Raw genomic sequence first — 26140 nt, forward strand, 5'->3', positions numbered from 1 at the left:
ACTTTTATTTTTGTTTCCATTCTGGGAGATATTCAGGAAAAGCATGACATACTTTTGACCCTTACTTAAATCCCTGAGATTCTACTTTGCTTTTTAAGTTTTTCTACATATAGTTCCCATACAATTTCAAGAAAGTTCAGTAGCTAAATTTCTTCACGTTATCTCATCCACAACAAAAACACCAGCATGTTTTTAGCAGAGCTGCAAATAAAAAATGCCATCATATTCTGTATTTTTGCAAGTCTCTTCATGTAACCAGAATCCTTGTGCTCTGTTCTTAGCGTATATGAAATGTGCAGAGTCTTTAGAAATACAGATAATCAAAAAAAGAGCCACTAGGGAAACAAAGTAATAACATTAGCTAATGCCACACAGTAATGTTTATTTAACAAATCTGTGTTGCATGCCTGACATTTCCCCTGGCATCAATTTATTTTGTTTTGCTTTTCTTTGATAGCAGCACAAATGCATTTAAAATGTAAACTTATTTTACACCTACCAAAGTGTATACACAATATAATAAAAACATATACATCTTTTTTAATATCTTATGGGAATATATACTGGAGATGTACAGAAAGCCCAACAGCCTAAGTAAATGATCTAGATTATGGAAAATGTTCATTTTTAGCTTTCCCAATAGCTACTAAAACTGCAATTGTCAGTGCACTGTACATCACTGCATTATGTTATTTACAAAAAGTGCCACAATGTGACAAAATGATGCTATCCATCAGGATCCAATCTTAACTGAAAGTGGCAGGAGAAGTGGAGTGGATGGAAAGATATCTTCTCAGTCCATTTAAACTGGCAGTTTGGAATAGTTACAAATGGCAATTTCCTGAAGTTTAATTTACTGGTCATTTGTAGAAGTGTACACAAACGATTCTATGAACCAAATTAGAAGAAAAGTTTCTTCTTTCAAACTTGTCTGTAACCAAGCTATCTTGCTCCACTTTCTTTCCAGCCAAATATCATACCATTTCATTCTTGCCACTCTTGCTTTCTTCATTAGAGTCCTAGATTTGCCAGCCTTTCTTTTAAGAATCAGTACCTTTCTTCACTTAGAAAGCCGGCCTAGCCAGTTTTCTCCAAGAAATCTTCCTTAATTTCTCTTTTCTTTGTTGTCCAGCAGTCTCTTATCTTTGCTGCCTCACTGGACTTTTTCAGAACACTGAAATCCCAAATTTTATGTCTTCTTTTTAAAATATTCAAGTCATGTCAGACAAGACCAAGGTCAACATCAAACAACACACCAGGCAGGATGACATCATCTCTCACATATATCCACATGCTATTTTCACAATGACTAATTTTTTTTTTAAATAGAAAAACTGAAAAGCATCATTACATTCAAAGTAATGGGAAAGAAAAACCCTAAGCACGCACATGCAATTATTTGCCACAAGTTAGATACTACCACTCCAAAAACATCATTTTGATGTTCAGCAGAGGTCAGAAAAATAAACAGAGTATTAAAAATCATAAAGAAGGAAAAACAAGTACAATCCAAAAAAAACACACCAAAAAATTAAAACATTATGTGACTTTGTAAACATAAATACACACAAATCTTTCACTGTAAGTGCAGCTCTGATAACCTCATTAAAGGAAAGCAGAGAGTTCAGAAAAGCACAAGAATTATTATCAGGAATACAGAAAACGTCCAAAAGGGAGAGAGTTCAACTCTTCAAGTGGTCTCTTTCCCAGCAAAGGAGAGTTTACATCCATATCCATGAAGTAACAAACGGTGAGGTAAAGGTGATGACAAGTCACCTGCTCACTACTTGTCGCTTACAAATACCTGGTAAGCATATCAAACAACATGTTTAAAAACCCTCAGAGAACTTCCTCCACGTAACGAGAAGTGCAACTCTTTGCCCAAGAGGTGGTGGAATCCAAGAGTAAAAACGGGACCAAACAGAGCTGAAAATAGTTCATGGTCCAGTAATGACTAATTAAGAACAGAGAAGATGCAGCCTACTCTAAAGAAGTTCTCAAATGACAGACTGGTTGCAGAAGGATGCACCAAAGGGAGGGTCCCTCCATATAACTCCTGACCACTGGTAGAAAGAGACTATTGAGTCCATTTGACTTCAGATTAATTTGAAGACATTACCAAAAATGATGACAAACACTTCTCCACCCCACCCAGCATTTTGGGGACACTCTCGAAGCAGCTGTTCCTAGACACAAAGGGTACTCCTCTTTTCAAATTGTTTAATCTCATTTCTTCAATGCTCCATTTTGTTTCTCCACCTCTCATATAGAACCAGCCAGTCTGCATTTCCACCTCTGGTAATCATTAGCAGTTTTCCAGGTGCAGAACTTTGAGGCAAAAGGTTTCATAGGCAAGAGGATACATCAAAATTATTCCTGGACCCAAAGAAAACTACAGCCTTCAACGATATCTGCTTGGGCCCGTATCCCCTTTTACAAGCCAGAGGATTCAGGAATTGAAGAATGAAACTCAGCTGACTGGAAAAGGAGGTTTCACAAGAAGCTGTACACACGTAGGTAGTTTTGACTAGACTATGAAATTAATACTGCAAGGTTTATGTTTTGTTAAACTATCTTTAAGAAAAAAGCCTGGATATAGAAGATATTTTATAACATGGTAGTCTTACTAGGATATGCTGCCATATGATCATATTTGCTCAGTTGCCCAGCTCCATCTATTTTCTTCTCCAACACCAGAACAGCTTGTGTTGTGCAAAAAAAAAAACAACACCCCACTAAACGAAAAGGTATTCTTCTAGGTATAATGCATCATTTAAAAATCTGTTAGCCCAGATATAAATATCACTGTTTACTTATTTGACTGGTAACTCCTTTACCTGGCATAAAACCACAACATGAATGCTTAGCCAAAGACAAAATATTTTTTGAATTACAAAAATAAAAAATTAGAAGTTTGTATGCAATAATAGTCATGGCTGAATGCCATTAAATGTACTAATAGCACATTGATATATTTGGTACGTTGCTATTCACTGTTACTATGTACACAGTACATAGGTTATACTTAAGAATATTTCCTGCTAGGTACCAGTCACATAACACCTGAATAAGTTCCATGCAATTATTTTGAGTCTGCCATCTTAAAAAAAGTTTAGCCAGTGTTTGCTAAAAAAGCAAACAACCAAAAGCACACCTCCTCATCTGACCCCAGTGTATCACACCAGCACAATTCTTTTCCGTCTATCACAAGGATTAACACTGAGTAAATTGGCAGGTATCTCAACTACAAAGTGGAAGACACCTTCAGTGTCAGGCACCTAGTTCTTTGCTACTCTCTTCCACAGTTTCATGTACTCTTGCTCTCTATTACCTCTGCAGAAAACTCTACTTGTTCAGTCAGCAGAGGAAAACTGAAAATCTTACACAAGCAAGAATTTCAGTCACTATATTTATTCCCCATTCAGCAGCTTGATATAATGAGCCTTTATCATTCTTCCTTCCAAAGATGTTATTTCCAGCACAAACACTGGGCAACATGGAAGTGTTTGTCAGACTAATGTGTTACTGGCTGTAGTCTACATTGCTTTCTTTCTCTTCTTCACTGCCAGTGTTGTTTATCCTCATACAGCACCACTCTTGTCCCTTCTCCAAAACAACTGTTTTTTCTAAACCATTAGTTGCCCTTGTCTGGATCTGTTATTGGCCCTATCCCAAGTTCAAAAACTTTGAAAAGTTACAGGCAAGATTACCAATTTGAAGTCCATGGTGTAATCAATACATGATTTTTGGAAGCGTCAGCTGTAGAGAGAATGTGCCAAAGCCACTACTCCTTGAAGCCTCACTTTTTTTTTCAGGTTTCTACTATGTAAAGCATCTCCCACGCATATACGAATCCTTTGGTTTGAATGCATAAGGTGATTTTTTTAATATTATTCATCACCTAAAAAGAGTTTTTTATTTTTATACACTCATATTAGGGATTGTTTCCCTGCCTATGCCAAAGATACCAGAATGTGTTACAAAACGTAAAACTGAGGAAGGAGCCTAATTCACACACAGGAAAGTAGTAATGCCCTGGGACCAACAGAGAAGTGCTGCTGACACACTTGATTCAGGAAAGAAATTTACTCTTCCCACAAATAACATACACGCATATTATCAGAGAGATGAAATCTGTTTGAGATCACTAATTAGAAATAAAGAAGTACTTTGCACAAACAGATTCTCCTTTACCAGATGGTTTCCAATAACATTCACTAATAAAAAGCCTGCTTGAGGAGCTTACGCTCAGTTAGATTGGAAGAGGCCAGAAACAGCACAACTATGTCAGCAGTTAATTTCATTAGAACTGTGTCAGTTCTGTCCAGGAACTCTGTAGCTTTTACAGCTTCCTTTACTTGGTGCAGATTTCATTTCTGCAGTGCAACATACCTGACAATCTTTCTGTAACAAAACTATATTTTTTGGCTGTTAAGACAGAGTCTTAAATGGAATCTTATCAATATTTGAATATGCATGTATTAAATGTGAACCCCTAGAGATTCACCTCTTATTTCTACCTCAGTCTTCCATTTATTAGCAAAGTAAACATACTAGCTACCTATAAAAAAATTTTGAACCACTATACTATGGCAGTTCAGTTCACACCTCAGTCTTTATCGCAAATATTGTTTCTACTGGTAAGGTACTGATTTGTCTCAAGGGTCATCAAATGCTTTTCAGCAACAGTTCTTTGTCTCTCCTGTTCCTTATTACATCACCACTCCAACAGGAAGTCGGAGGAAGATATTTTCTATGAAAAAATATTTGACTTCAAGTAGTAGGGAAAACACCACAGGACTGGCCATTTGACAGAAGATCTAAGGTAAACATACACATTTAAGCATAAAAGGCAATCCCTTCCCAAGCAAACGAAGTATCATAACGTAAAACCTAGAAGCTATTTGCTAAATATGAAAAAATACAAGTAATCAGACTGTACACACACACATTTTGGATATAAACAGTAGCCACAAAAATCCCTACCTATTAAAAAAAGAGACACCCTCCCCCTCCGCCCCCCCAAAAAAAGTAAAATCACCCTGTGTTTCTTAATGTCCAAGAACCATTCCAACCCAAGGTCTCACCCCTTACTCCATTCCTCTCAGTCACTTGGCAACTTTTTGCCATCTTCCCATTCTCTTTCAGGTGGGATTTCTCATTACTGACCTTCATTTGAAATTATTCTAGCTTCCAAATACCATCTTATATCTACCCACACAGATCAGACCAAGTGAATCGTTCCTCCTCCTTCCTCCCACACAGATGAGAAAACAAACCTGAGGTCACAACTGGTTGTTTCTTGCTCCTCAGAGTCTGCATCCACAGGCAGAATACTCAAGTCTCTCTGCACCAATTACACTTCCCCAAACTGGGTTAATGTTAAGTCCCTGCTTTACTGAAACCTACTTAAACATGCTTTACCTTGAACGCACTCTGAGAAAAAAGTACTGAAAGACAAGATTGTCCAAGACCATCTTGTGCTCACTGTGAAGACTTCATTATGTGTCCAGATACAGTACGAATAAGACAACTTCTTTACCAAGACTAGTGCTGGAGCCAAGAGATTTAAGCTCACATCACTACTCCCAGGAAACAGGGGCTCTTTGCAAGAGTACTGCACTGAGGTACAGTCTATGGACAGGTCATTTTGTTTCTTTCAAAAGGAAAAGAATGGTATTGTTGAGTTTACTTGACACTTCAAGTCATTATTTTTAAAAATGCACACATTATGTAATTATCTGCATTATGAAGTTTGTGACATCATGAAAGATTCTTTAAAGTACTTCTTAAACTGTCCCAGTTCTATATGTGAAAAGAAACTATAAAAGTCAGAATGAAAGAACAATTCTTAAATTAGTACAAGGGCAGAGCAACAGCTTTTTTCAGAAATGGCTTTTATGCTGAACATGTTTGCAGTTTTCAGATTTATGGGTGTAGCTGTCAACATGTATATTCACTTTTAGAATATCATCCTGGCTTAATGAGGTCTCCTGGAATGATTTATTTAATAAAAGTAAACATGCTTACATATCTGGTTTCCACCTTTCTTTTTAAAAAAAAAAAAAAAAAAATCTACACTACTCTTCAGCAGAGAGATCACAGCAGAGTTTACTTTACAGTGCATTAAACCACTTCAAAGTCAGGCAGCTTCCAATGCAACTTTCAAGTAGCAATTGTGATTGCTAACCCTCAACAAGTAGATCCATATCTTCAGCATCAGAGGCCCAAGCCAGAAAAAAGGCCCAAGACAACTGCATTTTAGTTACAACTACATGTCACTGGCAAATGGTGCCACATTACTAAATAGAAGTAAGACTTTTCACCAGTCTCTCAATTTTTGCCCAGGCCTCATTGTGGCACATACCATGCATCTACCTCACTCCTCTCCATCTCACCATCTCTCCACCTGTCTTCAGTTTATGCTGTTGTTTCTGTTAGGCAGAGCCTAAGAAGATCAGATTCAGAAAATAAAACACACACACACCCCTCCGAACAAAAACTTCCCCTGCAAAATCAGGCTGCTGAGTGACGAGTTCAGAGTAGTTCACTAAAAATACTGGTGTTTCACTAGCTGAGAATTGCTCCGTGAGACTCCACAGGTGACTGACAGAGCTGGTGACAATTTTCAAACTCATACACATCCCTGCAAGAACACCTTATAATCATGGGTCAAACAGATTAAGACTCCTCCCCCAGCCCAAGCAGCTGAAGTAGTTGTTCTCTAACTTCTTCCCTTCCATTTCATCTTCTCATTCAGCCTTCCACTCTTTAATGTTTTTCAGGGTTGAAATTACCACAGCCTACTTGGCAAAACTGCCATAGCTCTCCAGCTTTCATTTGGAGCTTGTTTCCTCCAACCTCTCCATCATCACAGTTCTCTTCTTCAGTAGCTCTCCGTTTTGTTTTTCTTCTCTTGAGCTACCCACAACCAGTCTGATACACTATAAAGGCAAACCACTCCACTAGAAAGATGTTCGATTACCTCAAGCCTGATTTTTTCCATTTGTACAACCTAGTAAAGCAGAATTTCTCCACCATCACAGTTCTTTGTGAGGAGTCTATATAACATCAAATACATTTTTCTCCTACTGTTACAACTTTGAAAGAATCCTGAACAGTACATGTGCATTAATCCATGCAGTATCACGCTTTCAGCACTAGATTCAGCAATTGTAGATACAGAACCAATGCTGCTTCCAGATTACATCAAAAGCTTATTAAAAGAGCCACAAACCAACAATGCTTTTCATATAGCAAAAAGGCTATTTTCCTCTTCCACAGAATAAATTCCAGGAGGACAAACAACTGACCAGAAAATATTTCAAAGATAAAGAGATGAATTTCTGCAAGTAACAAAAATATAACCTAGGAAAAATTATATAGAGAGAAGAAAAGTTGAAAGCCTAGAAGAATGTCAATAGTTAACGCTCTTGCAGCTCCTTGGATCAACACAATGGCAAAAGCATATTCATTCTTCCCTGTGTTTCTAAATTCAAGCTGAGTGATACAGCTTTATTTCAAGTGGAAGCAGGAGCAGAAGTGGAACACACATTCCTGCATACAAAGAAGCATTTCACTTCATCACAGAACAACCTAGAATTCATTTGTTGCAAACCCCCATTATCTTAAGCAAAGGGGTAATACAGTTCAGCTGTACTTCCTTGCCATGGGGAGGCCCTTATAAGGGCTACCTGTACTGCTGATACTCTTTGAATTAGTGTGTTAGTATTCTTTCTAGCAAAGAAATACAAACAATTAGATCATTCCCGTAATGCCTTTTAGTTCCTAACTCTGCAGTGCTGAGGAATAAGGAACAACTTCTTCAAAAGTATCATACATCTTACACTTTCACAAGGCCAAAACCACTTCAAATAAAGGTTCCTACTGTAAATCCTTTCTTGTAAAGGAGGCTTTGGGTTGTGGTTTTTTTTTTTTGCGTGTATGTTTTCTTGAACACACAATACAGGATAATAAGTGCAAATAGCCTTATCAACGTACAAGTACTAAAGAGGAAAAACATTCTTAATTTTTAGTTCAACTTCATATACTACTCTTCATTTACCTCAGAAACAGATTGATATTGTTCAGTCACAGTGAACCCAGTGACCACAGTCCATCATTAAATATAATATCAGCTACAATTTCTACTTCAGCACCAATTGAAGTATCACCTTATTACACTTTGTGAATTTCCACAAGCCCTCCAAGTTATTTCTGACTTCTTTGACTCTGATCCTACCAATACTTACACACATTATCCTAAGCTTACCAAAATCCATAGCATTATGCACAGCACACAAATAAGCACATGCATCATTTCAGAACTGAGGAATTCATTAATTGTTCAGTACAGAAGCAAACCCTTTCAGATGTGATGTGTACAGATTAGGAAAAAAATCACTCAAGTAGCATATCTATTGTTGTGCTAAGTGTTCATATCTCTTAAAATTCCTTCCTTACACTTCCACCCTCCTACACATATCACCTCCTTTACATTCTCCTTAAATGCCTAAAAATAACTAACTATGCATATGGTCTGAGCACCACAGCCCTATACCATGTAACTCAGGAGAAAGTATTTTAGTTTGAATAGCTGACCTCACACCCATCATCAGCAGACATTTTTCCATGAATTATTTCCCAGAGCTTCAACATTTAGCATAAGCTGTAGATATGGCAATTGAAGAGTTCTGCACAATTTAACAGAGTAAGGTTTTTTTTTGTTAAAAAATACCACAACAAACCACAAATAAACAAATGAAAAACCCAACCTGTGAAAACTTCATGTTTTTTTTTCTCCCATCTGCATCCTCTTGCATTGTAAAAAGATTTGTAATTATGTATTTCTCTTCCCTCAGTTTAAGGATTTCTCTTCACATTAGAAAGTTTTTGCTGACATTAAGAACGAAACTAAAATTACGGTCCTACTTGGGATCACATCAGCCTACTCCATATTCAGGAACTCAAGACTAAGGACTCACTTTTCTGCTCAGCCATGAGAAGGAAAGCAGGGAGCACCTCATTCAATGTCCTCTCAGTTTTTCCTACCAACTTGCTTACCCTAGTTAAAGGTCTTTCCTCTGCTCCTTCTCTTTCCCCAAGCAGGTAGCTGGAATAATAGAAGGGGAAGCCGAAATACACTTGTGAAAAGTATTGTTTTGACTTGGCTCAGAACAAGAAGAAAGCAAGAAAATAAGTTTGTACATCTAAGTCAATGCACCCTCCAAAGAATTAGAGAAATGTTTCCAGGACTACACTCTAATGAAGTTCTAGGTCACAGTCTAATTTCACACTACCAGAGAGGCACACCTGTTATTTTGGATAAAGAACAAACATTTTTACTTATATTTATCCTCCACAGCAAGATTCTAGCCATGCAAGTTCAGTAGTGATGGCAATACAAACACCTTCCTCAGGTCTCACTCTGGATCAGGCTGTGCTCCGGTTCTGCTGCCAGCTACAGCCAGGGCTAGAAACATACACCATGCATCATATAACCAACCTAAAGAATACTACACAGAGCTTAGCATTTGAAAATAAAGCCATTCTAATTTACAAACAGAACAGGATAAAAAAGGGCAACACAACAGACACATAACAACCTAACATCATACTTTCTCCCCTCCCTGCATTAAACCCCCAATCTTAAAAAAAAAACAATTTCATTCACTATTCGTGCTGACCTCCACTTAATACACAACATACCTCCTCCAAGCACACAACTGCTAGACAAGCCCAGAGCCCAGGTGTTTACTAAAGGCAACTCTTCTGATGATCTCCAGCTGGTGGGCTCACCAGCCTCACCTGAGGGGCACTGCTCCATTTCCAGGAGACAAAGGGCTCACCAGGGGCTCCTGGGCTGCTCGCAGCCCCCTCTGCACAGGGCCCCAGGAGAAGCTGGAGCAGGCCCCAACCTTCCTCCGAGATCCATCCACTCCCACGGAGTGCCTCGGGCCATTGGCCATGGTCTTCAGTGGCACTGCACCAGGCAGGCCTGAGGCAGAGCTTGAAGGAGGGGGGAGGGAAATGTGAGCTCCGGCCCCAGAGCCGCCTCTCTGCTCCACCTACTCCCTTAACGGGCAATAAAGTAATTCATTTTGTCACCCCACGGGAGGGGAGGACAGGCCCATCTCCTCCACAGCCAGCCCTGCAGGTTCATCAACACCAGGCTGCTCCTGCTCTCCCCTTGGCCATTTCTCCTCAGCCCGGGCTCTGGAGGGTCCCACCTGCCCGCACCCCCAGATGTGCCCGACTGCTCCTGGGACATAGCTGTGAGGACGCGAGCTCTTCTCACCACACCACCTCGGAAAGCTGGCGTGGGGGACAGCCCCTCTTTCGGAAACTTTGTCTGGCATTTGCCATACGGTCCGGCCGTTCTCTGGTGGCATTCATGTCCCTGAGCGGATCCCCGGAAACCCTGGGATTACTCGCACACCTAAAATTCAGCACATGCTTAAATGTTGTTGAAACCCCATCTTCATATGATTTAGCTTTTAACCATAAAGTTTAGGGGAATCATCTGTATTATCAGCTTTAATCACATAAAGCTCTGTTTTGAAAATATGACTCACTAGTGGGTAGAATTTTCCCAAATTGCTTAAAAGATTAATAAAATAATCAACTTAGCAGTGGGGAGAAAAACCACAAACTGTTCCTGCAAGGAAAACACTTTATTGCCTATACGTGTGAATGAGCTGTTTTAATACTCAGGTTCACTGCCTCCTCTGCATTTATCTTTTCTCTTTTATGTCGTACTCCTGATTATTTTTTTTTAAAGACTTTCAGGCTTTTTTAAAATTAATTATACAAATCATTAGTATTGAAAAGGTAATATAATGGTTTCAAGAACAAGCTTCACAGACTATCTGCATATTTAATCATCTCTGCTAATAAATTTTTAATCACTCATTGAGTTCAGGTTCTTGTCTTGAAGCTTAACTTGATAACAAACCTAGCAACTGGTAGAACTAATTGGTACAGAATAAGTGAATAATTTATAAGAGGAAAAGCACTGGGTGTTCTGGAGGTGTGCAGAGACTGCAAGTCACAGATATTTCTAGGAGGAAGCAGGAAAACAGCGGCTGATTACAGAAATTTCGTGATACGCTGCTGACATCCAGAGGCCAACAGTCAATACTGTTCACATATGTGAACCAGGCTATAAAGCACTGTAAAGCCAGATTCATTAAGTTTTAAATATTCATGCATTTCATTAAAGTTAACATTAATTGCACTACTATACACATTGATTATGCATAGACCATAAGTGTTTAACCTATGAAAGCGTGCAAGTATATTCAAGTAATGGGGTACGTCCCATCTTCAATGATTTCAGTGAAAGCTTCAGTGACAAAATTGAAATTAGAAATGGAAGGCATTACAGTGCTAAGGAAGAGCAGCTTGAAATATTAGAACAGTAATAAAAATAATTATTTTACTAACCAAACAGAAATGCTGATGTAAGCTGTAAGTTGCTTTGTATTTTTCTGAAGTAAAGTAATAAAGGTAACAAAAATTATGTATAAGATTTCTTACTGACAAATGCTAGACTGATTTGCAAGCTACATCTATTACACAAGTTTAAACAGTTAAAATAAATTAATTGGTGGCTTCCATTTAGATGAAGGTGACTAGCTTTAAACAATCTAACAACAAAAAAAGGCTATTCTCTTGAAATAAACTGATTTATGTCCTAAAATTAGACAATCAAACTCACTTAGACTACAGAATCATTCTACCCCCAGGGAAGCACAAAACGTTACAATTCTTAAACCAGGATGTAACAGACAACATTTGACAGAAATTCAATTATCCTTGAAAGATACCACTTGTAGTTAGTTACATATGTAATCCTTTTTTATTTAATGGGTTAAAGCTCTCTTTCAAAACATTTAGTTTCTTGAAGACTTGCTACATGTCAAAAAATTCATTAAGTGACTTAATAAGATTGTTAAGTAAAAACACTCAGAAGTTAAAAAATGTCATTTAATGCTGCCCATGCAACCTTAATGCTGGCCGTGTATGTATATGCATTATGAAACACCAGTGAATTAACTTTTAATCTCCTTTGAGCCAAAAAGATTTTAAGATTGTAGACTAAGGCACAAAGGGCATGCCAACAAATACAACGCTGAGCTTCAGAGCAATCTCTGAACTAGCTCACAGCTTGCAGAGCATACCCCTGCCAGGCTAATTACCCCAGACAGAAAGATGGGCTTGTACAGCTCCACAGCTTCTGGTACCTCTGCATAGCAGGCTTAGCGCTCTGCTCCTGGCACTGCACTGCACTACACAGATACACTCACAGAAGCGTAAAATTTTAAATCTGAAGAATGTATGAAGCGTTTTTCAAATACCGTGCTTCAAACCTAGGTGCTTTGACACCAATTTTCCATCAAGAAGTTTAAGACGTCAATTCTGACCTCTTCAAGTAAAGACATATCACTTCCTTATGTATTAAAAAAAAAACCCTCTGCAAACAATACTAATTTCAGTATTTTTTTTAAAAAAAGTCAGTCCTTAAATCCTCTATGAGGGAGATATAAAATTGTCCACATTTTGTACAGAAGGAAACCATTGGAGACAGATAGACTGGTTTGCCTAAAATAGTACTGATCTCTCCTTCAGCTGTTACCAACTCCTGATTAGCCAATTTTCATTGTGAAGGTGGGCACCAAAGAAGTGTAGTATTTCTAATTAGAAGCCACAGTTAACACACTGAAATTCTGTTTAAACAGCATTGTCTAAACCCTCAGAGATCTTTATGGTCAGACACATCCTGGGTGGTATCATGAAAAATCTCACCATTTTTCTGATAAGAAAATACTGGTTGCTAGCCAGGATCTCGCAAGTCATATATCAACCACCTGTACCATTTAGCATGTTTTAAAGTAGTCTGGGATATCAAATAGTTGTGTTTTGTTTGTTTTGGGGTTTTTGTTTGGTTAGTTTTTTTTGGTTTTGCACCTGAAGACTACCTCCTTCATGCTTCTTCCTTCAGTAATCTTTAAACAAGGAGGTACCCTGTTAAGTCATTTAAACACCAAAATAGATTTTATTAGTTTTGCTGGTTTGGTTGTTATGGCATAGTCACGAACAACCATACAGTCCACAAAAGGTATGCACATTTGTAAAGAAAATATTTTGTATTCTCTGCAAGATTTCAGTTTAGATTTTAATAGAGCGAGCTGTCAAACTGCAGGAGTCAACTTTACAGCGTAGCAATGCTTTGAATACTTGCCAGTTAGAAACTTTCAAATGTCCCAAACCCATTCTCATTAAGCAATACTTTGTTTTACTTCAGGTTTTTTGATGCTGGTTTTGTTTTTTTTTCAATTTCACTTGTGAAAAAAAACTTGAAAAAGCAGGCAAAGATGCTTGATCATTGATGTCTCTCCACCACACAATATAATCCCCACATTCTCTTTTCTTTTTCGGTAGGCCCAAAGGTGACAGGTACTCACCCACTGAGCATTTAGCTTCTCTACTAAGCATAGTAGCAAATACACAAATACAAACAAAAATTATTGCAAAGCTTTCACGTGTCCAGGTAGAAATGGACTATAGTAGACAATTCGTTGTTTGTCAGATGACGATCAAAAAACTAGGGATGCAGAGGAGAATGCTTCTCCTTATTCTGTACCAATCTCTGAAATAATACTAGGCCTGAGAAGTATCACATTATTAAACTAAATCTGAAGAGGTTTTAATTAAAACTATATTTTTGTAATTACAATTTGAAATTATATTTGAGGTTTAAGAGTTAAATTTATTAGACTGTGAAGAGTTATACAAGGCATTCCTAATGTAATGAGCTTAGGCACCACGTATGTTGCATCTTTGGTACACGTTATGAAGAGTTGCTTTTTTAATGAGCTTTAAAAACTGTATTTGCATACCAGAGGAAAAGGGTCAGTGATGTGTGGATCCAGTCAGTAAATTAAGTATCACAGTATTATGTTATTACAATTGCCTTCCACAGACACACAATAACAAAATGACAGGCTATAGTTATCATGCTATCCTAATGCTCCCACCCACACGACCTTGTTGGCTTATGCACACTGGCACTGCTGCATCCCCCGTCCCATCTTACTCCGTCCCTTGCCCAGGCCTCCTACACCTTCTCTCCCCACCAGCTCCTACAGCAGAACAGCTGGTATGTCGGACAGTCAGAGAATCAAAGCAAGCAAGGGAAGGAGGGGCCGATTCAGCGTGATAGACCATGTCCAAGCGCTACCTTGCACTCCAGCCTTTACCCCAAGTAAAGATACCCAGGGCCAGATCCTGCACCCTCTTAACAAGACCAAACCTACTGGACAGCAAAGCATCAGGACAGGGATGCCTCTTTCAATCCAAGCCGCTTTCCACTGGAGCTTTTGTTCAAGGATGCAGCAGTATCATCTCTCTTCCAAAACACAGACAGCAAAAGTGTTTCTAACAGTATGGTCCAAAATTTGACTCAGTCTACCAGAATAGTTCTTTGTAGTTGGAATGTTTGGTGTTTGGTAATCTCTACAGACTGGCGGACTGGTAGCTATATTGAAATTTTTATTCTGTGACAAATAATAAAATAAACTAGGAACTGACTGAAAATACTCCTACCAGGTTTTCAGCAAAGAGTGAAGTTCACTGGATTTATCTTTTTTTAAATATTGTAAATATTTGTAAATATTGCAAATTTGTGCATATTATAACATTACCTTTATTTTTTAAGGGCAACTGAAGTTGATTCCCTCCCCAGCTCTGCTGGTCTCTCTCTTCCTCTCTCTGTGTTAGAGACTAAACCACATTATGCACTACATGATACTTTATGCATTTTTATACATATCACAGCCAAGTAAGTGATATGCCAGCTCTGTATAAAGATGTAGATTTAGTCATTAGAGAAAAAAATCCTTTAAAATATTACAACAGTAATAGCACAACTAAATACAACTGATCATTTATAAGTAGTTTTAATGATTTTTCACTTTTTGCATATGATAATCCCCAAAGTAGCATTCAAAAATATAGTGCAAAATATTTATTCATTTTATTTACAAATAAAATGTGCAGTTCAGCTTCTTATCCTCAGCAAATGTTATTCTTCTATGTGATGGAGATTATGAGAAACATTTGAAGAAACAAAAAGCTCATTTTAAACCTAAGAACAAAGATCTTTCTTTCAGTTGAGTTTTTGTTGAAGTTAATTAGTATTAGTTTTTTAAAAATTGTTTTCAGCTGAAAAAAACCCGAAGTCCAAGACAACATTGAAGAATTACAGAGGAAAGAATGTTTTTTTAAAACCATAAAGTTAATTTTGCTGTGACAATCATAATGTAAAGTTCTTGTCTATATAGAATAAGATTTCTTTTTGCAGCTAAAACAAAGAATCTTTACAATGTAATGCTTTTTCCCTTCTTACTCTACAAATTGCCTTTAGGGGAAAAAGCATTCTCGCATCTTCCTTTCCCTCTGATGAAACAACAGATGCTTTGGTTAAAGAGCAATTCCTGTGCAACAGTGTTTTAACTTGCAAGGCAGTACTCCTTTATTAAGTTGGTAGAATTCCACTAGCTGGATGAGATCAGTAAATCTGGTATGACCATCATCAAGGGTATAGAATAGCTTCCCATCATCTTCCAACTGTAAAAATGGAAAAACAAGATAGAGTAAAATCCTCTTTTGCTTTCGTATTTCTTCCCAGTTGAATACTTGTTTCAGAAGTCTTCTTGTAGACCAAGATATTCATAATCTTATGACTACTGAGAGAAGGAAAAATGCAGTGGTCATTCATAGCAAGATCAAAAATAAACAACAGAAAAATAATGCATTCTTTAACTTCCCCTTTAAGTTAGGTTCATGCCTAAAAGGAAAGAACAGTTAAGTAAGTACAGGAATATTCTTTCTACACTAACAATATTACTTTATGCCTTTGCTGTGGAATGATAGCTGGAGTTAACATGAACATTGAGTTTTTACAGAGTGACAAGAAACAAACAAGTTTCAACTTACTCATAGATTTCCACCTTTGCTCCCTTCATGGTCTGTGTAACTGCTACATTTTATATCACTTATTTTGGAAGGTGCAATGAGGCTATACACTAGTGCATCGGTGTACTGGATAATATTTGCTATACAAGAAACTGCCCATCACAAAAGTAACATGCTTGATGTAATAATGTGTTCTTTGTTGTAGGAGAAAGAACTGCTGCAGCTCCAAACGCATGTATGAGCATAGATACAGGAGAGAAAGTAGAAACTACAAAACATACCTTGAAAGATTACTTTTGACTTTTAGATGCTTAAAATTCTACAATCAGTATTTCCCTACTGTAGGCTACTGAACATTAGCTCTTGCATAATTTGTCTTGCATTAGTGACTACATACTGTCTCAATTTGTTTCCTCTACTGCTCATATGTCTAAGATCAAGAAGCCTCAGTGCAATAGTGACTAATCAGTATTAATGTAAATAGAGGGTAAAAAAAGCTATTTAAACTACTTTAAAAAGAAAAGGGAAAAAAGATACCTTACAAGATGAGACAGTAGTGAACAGAAGATCCTGAAGTAGGGCTAGAGCAGAGTAGCATATGGTGTGCTAGGGAAAGATGCAACTATCCTACTTGAGTACAGGGGAAGGGAGAAGGTCTAATTAGCTCTCTTACCTGTAATTAATTTTTCTAATCTGAAGCAGCTGTTAAACTGCTTATGACTCCTGGTTATTCTACCCCTTTCTACTATGTCTGGAAGTAGTTTGTAAATTCTCTATTCTCAGACTTTGGTCAGTCCAGGTCAAACACTGCTAGTTAAGGAATTAACACGTGTGTGCATGTGTAAACTCCTGCGCTCCAGCCAAGAACCTGAAAATGAATTATCATCCATCAGACTTTCTTCATGCCAACACACTGAAGACAAGGAAGAGTGGACAATTCAGATGTCTGTTGACCAGAATTTCATTTTTCTTATTTTTCCCCCTCCAAGTTAATCCCAAACCTTGAAGTGAATACCAGACACATTGCTAATTCTAAAACAATCAATATTTTGCAAAGTAAAAACTCGCATCAAAGTTACATTGCCCAGGAATCTAACCACTTCTGCAAGCTAAGAAGGCTGTTATGAGAGAACATTTACTGGAAAAAGACAGTCCTAGAAATGTGTATCAATTCTTCCTCTTCGCAGGGACTACAGAACAGCAAGTTTCAGGACAGACTACACTGAAGTCAACTTGTATCACCTCAGAGTAGTAAGGGTGAAAAAATACATTTAAGTTATCAAGTTCTCCAGTTTTCACAGTACGGGATCCCAAACGTATCCCAAAGGTTTTCTTTTCAACTTTTTACAATCAATTCCCTGCCAGCCACCTGCTAAACCTGTTGCACATGTTACCACTGTTAACATGATGCAGCTGTCAATGTGCAGGAAGCTTGAACTGGCAGGTTGCATGCCCTTTCTGAAAGGATACATTTTTAAATGCAGTATAACCTGAAGCAACCTAAAAAGTAAGAGAAACATAATTCATTTGGAAACTGAATGATTTTTAACTTGTAAAAAGACCTTCTAAATGCCATTTATTTATTTACATTTAATAGGACAGTTTATCTTCTCTTCCCAATGACTGGAAAAAGTCAATACTTCAGAAGAACAGGAAGATTTGAAGTTCAAGAAAGGTAACCTTGATCTCCAACTAATAAGCTACCAATTTACTGCAGTAATACAAAATGCCATGTTTCTTAGAAAATGATAACTTCATTTAGAAGATCAGCAGCAACTGGAAGAAAAACCTTTTTCCCCTCAGAAAAATACTTTTCTGAACTCCTTTAAGAGTATTGTTCTAGCAAAAACAGAGCATGCAGTAAGTTGGGGTACTCAGAATGGCATGAGGGGTACTGAACTTTTGGACAAGTTTATATTCTCTTATAGGAAAGATGGGGACAATCTTTTTAGTAGAGACAGCAGTGACAGGATGAGGGGTAATGGTTTTAAACTAAAACAGGGTAGGCTTAGGCTGGATATAAGGAAGAAATTCTTTACAATGAGGGTGGTGAAACATTGGAACGGGTTGCCCAGAGAGGTAGTGGAGGCCCCATCCCTGGAAACATTCAAGACCAGGTTGGACAGGGCTCTGAGCAACCTGATCTAGTTAGTGGTGTCCCCGCTCACTGCGGGGGGGTCGGACTAGATGACCTCCAGGGGTCCCTTCCGACCCAAAACTTTCTATGATTCTATGATTCTATGAACTTGACTGGAAATTAAATGACAGAAAGGAATTGAAATATGCCTATGTTTGGGGAACTAACACTTCCCATATTCTCTCTCTGGATTAAGTTGTTCTCGTTACAGATTTATTTTTTCTGGTAACTAGCACAGGATAAAATGCTTTATTTTAAAAATAATCCACAAAATTTTCCTTCAAGGAAGACAGGTTTTGCACTCAAGTGGTACAGGTCTTCCAGACCATCAGCATGGAAAAACTGACCCAAGTCTGTAGACAATCTATGTCAAAATAAAGAATTGCTGGTTCCTCCGAAGATCCTACAACAGGAGAGCAAGGTTTTAGCATGCATGTATATGATTAATTCCTCAAATGCACTGCTTACATCTGCAGAAGAACTTTAGAATTGATTGGATAATTTTTTTGAAGGGAAGAGGAGAATCATCCAGCTCAGAGGAAACTGAAGATAACTGCAGCTTCCTGCTACATCTGCTCTTAGAGAAGAGAGGGGCTGTTTCCTGATAGGGAAAGAAAAATCAGTCTCTTAAATTTGAGAGTTAAATGACATCCCAACGAAGTAGAATCATACAGTATTTGTACGGAGTTCAGAAGGTTTTCTAAACCACACAAAAGTTATCCCAAAGTAAATACTAGAAGCAACCAGTCAACAGGATGACAGAGATCTTACACCTGGGATTCTGATCACAGAGCATATGCTGATGTTCGCATGGGATCCAGAGCACAGCTATCACTTTTGGATGAAGGACTCCTCCGTTGTTTGTACCTAACAGAAAAATCCTGGACAATTCTTTTAACAAACACCGATTCACTCCTTTCCTCTTCCCCAATAATACTTCAGTTTTATTCTATAGGAACTTCTTTAGGAGAGGATATCAGCTACCAGCCCTAGGTAAGGTGAACGATTATAGAGGACCACCAGATCACGAACAATGCCACTACGCTCCTTTCTACTAAGAAACAGCAGAATCTCCTAGAAACTTCAGCAGGAAGAAATATGGAAGCTGAAGTGTTATGTGGTCTGGAAGACATGCTCTTATGAAAAGAGAAGAAAAATCTATAGCGAAGAAAAGGCTGACTGACATGCTCAGTTATGTCAAGCATATGTGCTTAAAACACATAATGCTAAAGTGTTTCTTATCTCAACAGAAGCAGCCTGTAAAGAAACCGGTATAAACCGCCTCTGGAGGGAGTGGAAGTGATGGAGAAAGCTGCCATTCTGGCAGGTGAATTGGATGATAACTTCAATGAAAACTGATGGAAATAGGATTTCAATTTAGAAAATTTCAGCTTACCTATAAGTAGCTGGACTAAATAAGGATACCAATTTTTTGCTAAAATTGTCTCCCTGAAGAAGACCTGGAGATGAATATACCACAATAACATGAATCAAGAAGAGAGGTCAGCAGGAAATGTTTGACTCCAAATATCAAGAGAAACTATCCTGAACAGATGAGTTGGTGAGATAAACACACGCACGTCATAGGCAGTCCACCTAAACAGATAACTAAAGAGAAATTGTGCACATACTGAAAAATGAAAAGGCAATATGACCTTTATCAACACACGACTTTCATGCCATCAGGGTTACTTCTGTTCCAGTTGAAATACATTTGTCTATTTTTTGAGACACTTTTTAGGATATCATAATTCTAGTCAAGCTTTGTAACAAATCAAACAGCAAAACTCAAAAATGTTCAGCTCTGCTCAAGAATACTAATTATTTTTAGTGATACAGGCATTACATTTACATCTTCCATATAACAGCAAAAGAACAAAAAATCCAGCAATATTCTATCACAAATATTCGTTTTGTTTTACAACTGTAGAAATAAACTGAAAAAATTACTTACTGGTACAATTTGAAAATGCTTTATTTTTAATCCGTGACTCAATGACAATACAAATGTTTTGGGGTTACTTTGGCTGTCGCGTACCAGGAATACCCTAAAAGAGATTGAAAATTTTCACAGTAAGATCACTCTGGAAAGCCTTTTGTAAACATCCAGTTAGAACTGTTGTAAAATCATTACAGAAGTATTAGTGAAAAGCAAAAATAATATTAATTACATAACTCATGCTTTTAATCAGTATTTCTTTGCAAATGTGTCAACAGAAATACTTTTTCTTAAATTCTTCTTCACCTTGTGTATTATGTGAAAAATATGCATTCTCAGAATGAATGACACTGCAGGTGTTAGTTTTTACACTGCATAGAATTACAATGCATCTCTTTAGACAGAAAAGCACCCTCCACGTTTGTGCTTTGAAGAAAATTTTTCTTTGGAATTTGACAGTTACCTAAATCACAAGCGCTATAGGGAAAATTCGAAAGGTAGTTCAACAGGAAGCTTACAGAAAAGGTAATGCAAGACACAGCAGAATGATTTTCACATCTGGCCAATATTCATAAATGCACACTCACTTCCACACACCAGCAAAACTCCCACTGAGACAAAGCTACACTCTTCTCACTTTATGGCATCATCATTCAAATCACAGCACACTAAATGGCCAACAGTGTCACTGCAACTAGTTCACTAATAACTTATTCCAGCCAGGTTATGGACAGACATAATTTTGCCGTAATCCTGGCAGAATAATCTGGTACAGGCAAAGGACGATTACCAATAAGAGATGGCTTTCATTGAATCCCTGGATTTGGGATATTGGCAGAGAACAGTCTGGAGGACAGAGGGAAAAACCTGATTCACGGCTCTGTAGCAGAGAGAGTCTGAACTGTTTGTACTGTGCAGGTGTGGAACAGATACAGCTAACCAATGTACCAACGCAGGGAAATGACAGGACAGCCAGTGCAAGCACGCTCCTCTTCTAGGACACAAAGGGAACGTGCAAAATGGACTTGCAGGTACCAACCAAGTGAGCACTAGGGGCCACCCACTGCTGCCCAACCACATACCAGGAATTAGAGCACAATTATTCTATGAAATTAAAGGATTTCAGGAGAAGAAAGCAGACAAAGGCTTACAGTGGATTTTCACTAACTAACGGCATGGATGCAAACTACTAATTTCATCCTCAAAGTTTTTAAGAGTTCTATTTTTACAAAGTAAGAGGATACCTGGAATAAAGAAATTTGGAGTCCATAATCATTAACAATTCTATCAAAATCCCCATCCATACCAATTCATTTATTAAAGAGGGACAAGTGCGAACTCGGCATACGGCTCGGAAGAGCACATGGCAAGCGTGAGAACAAGTGAGGCTTCTCCACAGACCCAGGCTCTCCCTGCAAGCTCTCTCTCCCCACCTAGTGGCCTTCCACCCGCTCCAAGACATCAACCACATTTTTCAGAGCAGTTAGATCCTTTGCATAAACTTAAAGCTTTTATATGTTTGTCATTAAGGACTGGCATTTTATTTCATTCAGAAAAATGAGACTATAAGAATGTGCTGCTTTGCAGATATTCAAAATGGGGTCTCTACACCCAAATACTGGGATCCACATTAACTAATACACAAAGTAATCATGTTGGGTAGCAAAGAAAATACAGGTTGCTTAGGATTTACGTTCCCATTCATCAGTTCTTTTAGAGTCCATTTTCTTAATTTTTTCTTGTTTTAACAGCAGAGATAACCAACACTTGTCCTCCTTTACATAAAAAGATCTTTACTCTTTTCTAACCTTCACGCAATAGACCTACTTTAGTTGTTAAAGAACCTTTAAAAAGATCACTTTATGGTGAAGAAAGGGTTGCAGTTCACAGAATCTTATACATGCTGGTTGGAAGGGAGCTTTTTAGGCATGCTGGATGACTCCAAACCACCACTCCTTCATAAACTCCTAAGGAATTCTCTGAATGACCAGTTGCATCGTCATGGGCCTTTTGGTAATGCTGTTATCCCATTCATCAGTCAGATGCTGATCAGTTTGCAATCCTATCAACGATTTATCACTGAAAAGTCTTCAAATGTCCTTTAGGGAGTAAAGTATGAAATCTACAATATCGCCACATAAACTTCTCTAAGAAAGTTGGTTTTACACCAGAACAGCAGATCCAAAAACCTTACTCCTTTACAGCACACCTTAAGATCATTGCTGTGCCTAATCCTGTTATTGGGTTATTCCAATACTGACACTACTTCAGATCCTTTATATAGTAGTCCCATAAGCTATTCTGAGCAGTGTATTTGTTGGTGCATACAGTATTACAGAGGTCCTACCACCTCTGTCATTACATGTATGCAGGAGATCTCCCTGCTTGGGATGCAACTTGAAACGCTTAACATGGGTTATTTTCTCTGCCTCACCTCTCCCCTGCCCCCAGAAACTAAATTCTTATTATTCCCACAAAAAACTTCTGTATTTTTGGTGATAATTCATTCTTTCAGCCTGTCAAAAAGCACAACGTTTGTCACATGCTGTAATGTATTCATGACTTCACTGGAACTCCTGAATATGTTATCTGACAGCATGTAACCACTCACACTACCACTTTCTAATCAATTCTAGACAGCCCACACAAAAGTATCATCCTCACCAAAACCACAACGCATATCTATGCATACATCCAAGAATATAAAAAAAAAACCACACTATACCTAACTACTGTTAGCAAGGCACTCACTTTGTCATCTCAAACACCGTTGCTATTTACTTGTCGAATCTACTGGGTTTCATTTAGCAGTATGTGTGTGTACCCACAGAAACACACTGGAAGATTCATCAGCCCTAAAATGACATACTGCTCTGAAATACATGTTGGCTCACCCTCATGTCCCATCCCTCTCATGTAACAAATGCAAAAGTGAATGCAGAATACAAAAGCAGTTTCAGGATGATTAGCTGGGCTTAAAAACCGGGCCCTTGAAATTAGAAAATAGAAGAAAAAACACAACAGGGGAAGGCCAGTTAGCCATCCCTGCTGAGTATGACTACTTGTGTCTCCCCTTCCTTCCCGTCTCTTTTTTTGTTTTCCAAGAGCCCTTTCTGCATATGTAGAAAACAGTATTACAACAGATTGAAGCTAAAACTGAAGGTATTTAACCAGTAATCTGATATTACAGGTACCTGATTGGAAACAGACTCAGAAAAACTTAGGAGTTTTATGGAATTACTCGTTGAATGAAGGACGCCTAAGTTTACATTTAATACAGACGTAAGGATAAAAATACGGAAATGAAAACCAGGAGGATTTGAACATAAAACATCTACTTGCTTTGTCATTTTTTTAAATTAATACTTAAATGAGAGAAAACCAAACGTGAACAGTCTTATCCTAATGTTTATTGTTTACCATTAGGGATAATACAATTTTTAGTCATTTCATGAGGAAAAGCATACTTTTTTTCCAATGGCTGACTCTGCACAGTTCATCTTAGAATAAGGTTACTCAATGTTTTCCAGCTTTCTTTCGTTCTTTCATCACTAATAAGAGATACAAACGACACTGGTGCCAAAGTTGACAGTTCCCAGAGAATATTGTGCAAATACAGAGCTCAAGTGCTTGGCTCTAAGCAGACATAAGTAATCTGTCAGTGACAGAATCAAAGTGTTAGATCACCACTTTATTGCTTCCAAAAGATATAAAACAGAAACCAACTGATCCCCAGATACCCCTATATAAAAGAATTTTTATTTCTATTAGGTAAGTGCAAAATCGTCCTTCCTCCATCCCCCACCAATAAGTACATGAAAATAGCAGTTGTTAACTAGAAACGTGTCTCAGAAGAGTTATGTAAAGAATTAACTTACCCATCTACCAGTCCATGCTGCAAAATAAGTCTCTGAGCCTCTTGCCTAGAGATTTTATGATGAAACCACGACTGAGATCTGTGTATAGCTGTAGAAATAAAGATCTTTAAAAAACATTTTGCCTTTATTGAAAGAATGCGCTATTGCATTTCTCTGGAAGTGAATTAACTCACACATACCAATGTTAGACATGGCAATAGGACTACCATGTGAGTTGAGTCGCAGACACCCTCTCCTCTGCATGAGAGAGAAATAAAAACATGAATGCAAAGCTTTTTTGTTTTAAAGCAGAAAAATTAGAAAATACTATTCTGATAAAGCAAACGTGTTTATACCCGCCATGCTAATCCTTCTTCAACTGCAACTGAAAGGGCTTCTGTTGGATTTTCTATAACTCTGCTCCTGTGTCCCGAGAAATCCATTGCTACTAAAGAATTCTCTGAAATGCTTCTCTGCAACAAAGAAAAATAAATTTAGTTTGTTCATTTTTTAAAAGATCCATCATTTAAAAGTGAGCGCCTGAGAACACATGACGTTTTCTAAGTGGTGTTTCATGTATCTGCAGTGTTTCCCATCAGAGGCAAACTCATTTTACCCTAGGGAGTATTTGTAATTCCAGTATGCTGCTGCAAAGCTCAATTTTACAGTCTGGCAGGACAGGTTGTCTTTTTGCATTACTTCAATGGATGATAAATACATCGCTTTACCATAAACTCCATTTATATTTTTAACTATAACTAGCCCTTTGCATGTCAAAACAAGTCAGGAAACTAAGTTGTCCAAGAAGCACAAAAAACCACAAAATTCTTTTATATAACGAACAAATTAATAAAGATTTGAAGTATTTTGCTATAAAAGTCAAATTTATATCTTTTGTATATAAACTTTCACTCAAAGTTTATGAGATTTAAGCATTGAAAACAGTCATTTCTATGGAGTCTAACTTCTGTTGTAATGCATCTCTTCTAACTCTTATCACAGACTCAACAACTGTAGGATTCGTTATAAAAACGCTTGGGTTTCTTCTTCCAGTGAAGATGAAGTTTGTAACAATAGAATAAAAAGCACTGAAGATTGACAAAACAGTCTTAAAAATCACCAAAATACATCTCAGAAACCAAGGTTTACAAAATGAAGTTTAATGTGGATTGTAATGGCTCAGATGTTGGCAAGCACTGGAATATCAAATAACTAAAAGAACATTTTAGCATTCTATAAGTTAAAGTAACATCTGGAACACAAGAGGCCCAGATTTCTGTAGGGTTAGCAAAGCTTCCCAGTCCTAAACCAAAGCAGGTCTGTTTTGCTCCTGTTTGGTTACAAGCGTGAATATAACTAGAAACACAAGACAGCAATTCTGTAATTCTTGACACTGTAGTCTAAGGACTGCCTGAGTAACTGCAACCTGTAAAGACCTTTGCAAAAGCAAAAAAAAAACCAAGGGAAAAATAAGAGAAAATATTTGCCTCTAGAAGAGTGGAGGGAACTTCTAGTAGCTGACATGGTTGTGAGTCATTGAGGAATGTGCAACACAAGTGGTTCGTCTATGAAGTACGTTCATTAGCTTGTGCGCTTAATTCCCAAGTTTATCCAATTTGCTGCTTAATTCATGAATTATACACAAGTAGAAAAACAGTGCCATGCTTCATACCGGTTATAGATTCTGCCTGTGTTAGAAGCTACATGAGCTAAAATGCGCACAACAGCGTAAGAGGAGTGAGAATTGGTAACGGCTCCCAGATCCGCTATAAAACCAGCAGCTGGCTATTGTAACAGCTTCACATAACAGCAAGCAAAGACACGGCCAGAGTATTAAGCATAATTTTGAAGCCATGCTTATTAGCAATATCTCTGAAAACTATTTTGGTGGATACCTATAATAGCAAATGCGTATTTTAGGCATTTTAACCGCAAGAACTATAGTAAAAGCTAAAATAATCCATCATAAAATCATTTTCACAAGTCCCAGCAACAAGTAATTTTTTTTCCTTTTTAGCCAACCAAAAACACAAGTGATATAAATCATCCATGAAAAAGTTTGAATTCAAATGACTCATAAAGAACTGGGATAACGTAAGATATTTAAGAAAAGGACAACCTGATCCAATCCCAACTATCTGACTGAGGAGATGGACACAGCATCTGATACAGGCTGTTGCTCCTCCAATATCGAGTTCTGCCAAATTATTGTGTTTCTCTGAAGTCTAG

General features: G+C 37.7%; 1 protein-coding gene across 1 annotated transcript in view; it reads right to left on the reverse strand.

Annotated features, from left to right (window-relative positions):
- Window positions 1-14986: 14986 nt before the first annotated feature.
- GRB14 (growth factor receptor bound protein 14) overlaps window positions 14987-26140 on the reverse strand; it is a 77358-nt gene continuing 66204 nt past the window's right edge. Inside the window, exons 10-14 of the mRNA XM_075430650.1 lie at window positions 24268-24384; window positions 24112-24169; window positions 23933-24020; window positions 20070-20163; window positions 14987-15630 (exon numbers count right to left, since the gene is read on the reverse strand). Coding sequence (XP_075286765.1) covers window positions 15484-15630; window positions 20070-20163; window positions 23933-24020; window positions 24112-24169; window positions 24268-24384 — 504 coding nt within the window. The 3' untranslated portion in view covers window positions 14987-15483. The remainder of the gene's footprint in view (window positions 15631-20069; window positions 20164-23932; window positions 24021-24111; window positions 24170-24267; window positions 24385-26140) is intronic.

Source organism: Opisthocomus hoazin, chromosome 9 (assembly GCF_030867145.1).
Source record: "Opisthocomus hoazin isolate bOpiHoa1 chromosome 9, bOpiHoa1.hap1, whole genome shotgun sequence".
NCBI lineage: Eukaryota > Metazoa > Chordata > Aves > Opisthocomiformes > Opisthocomidae > Opisthocomus > Opisthocomus hoazin.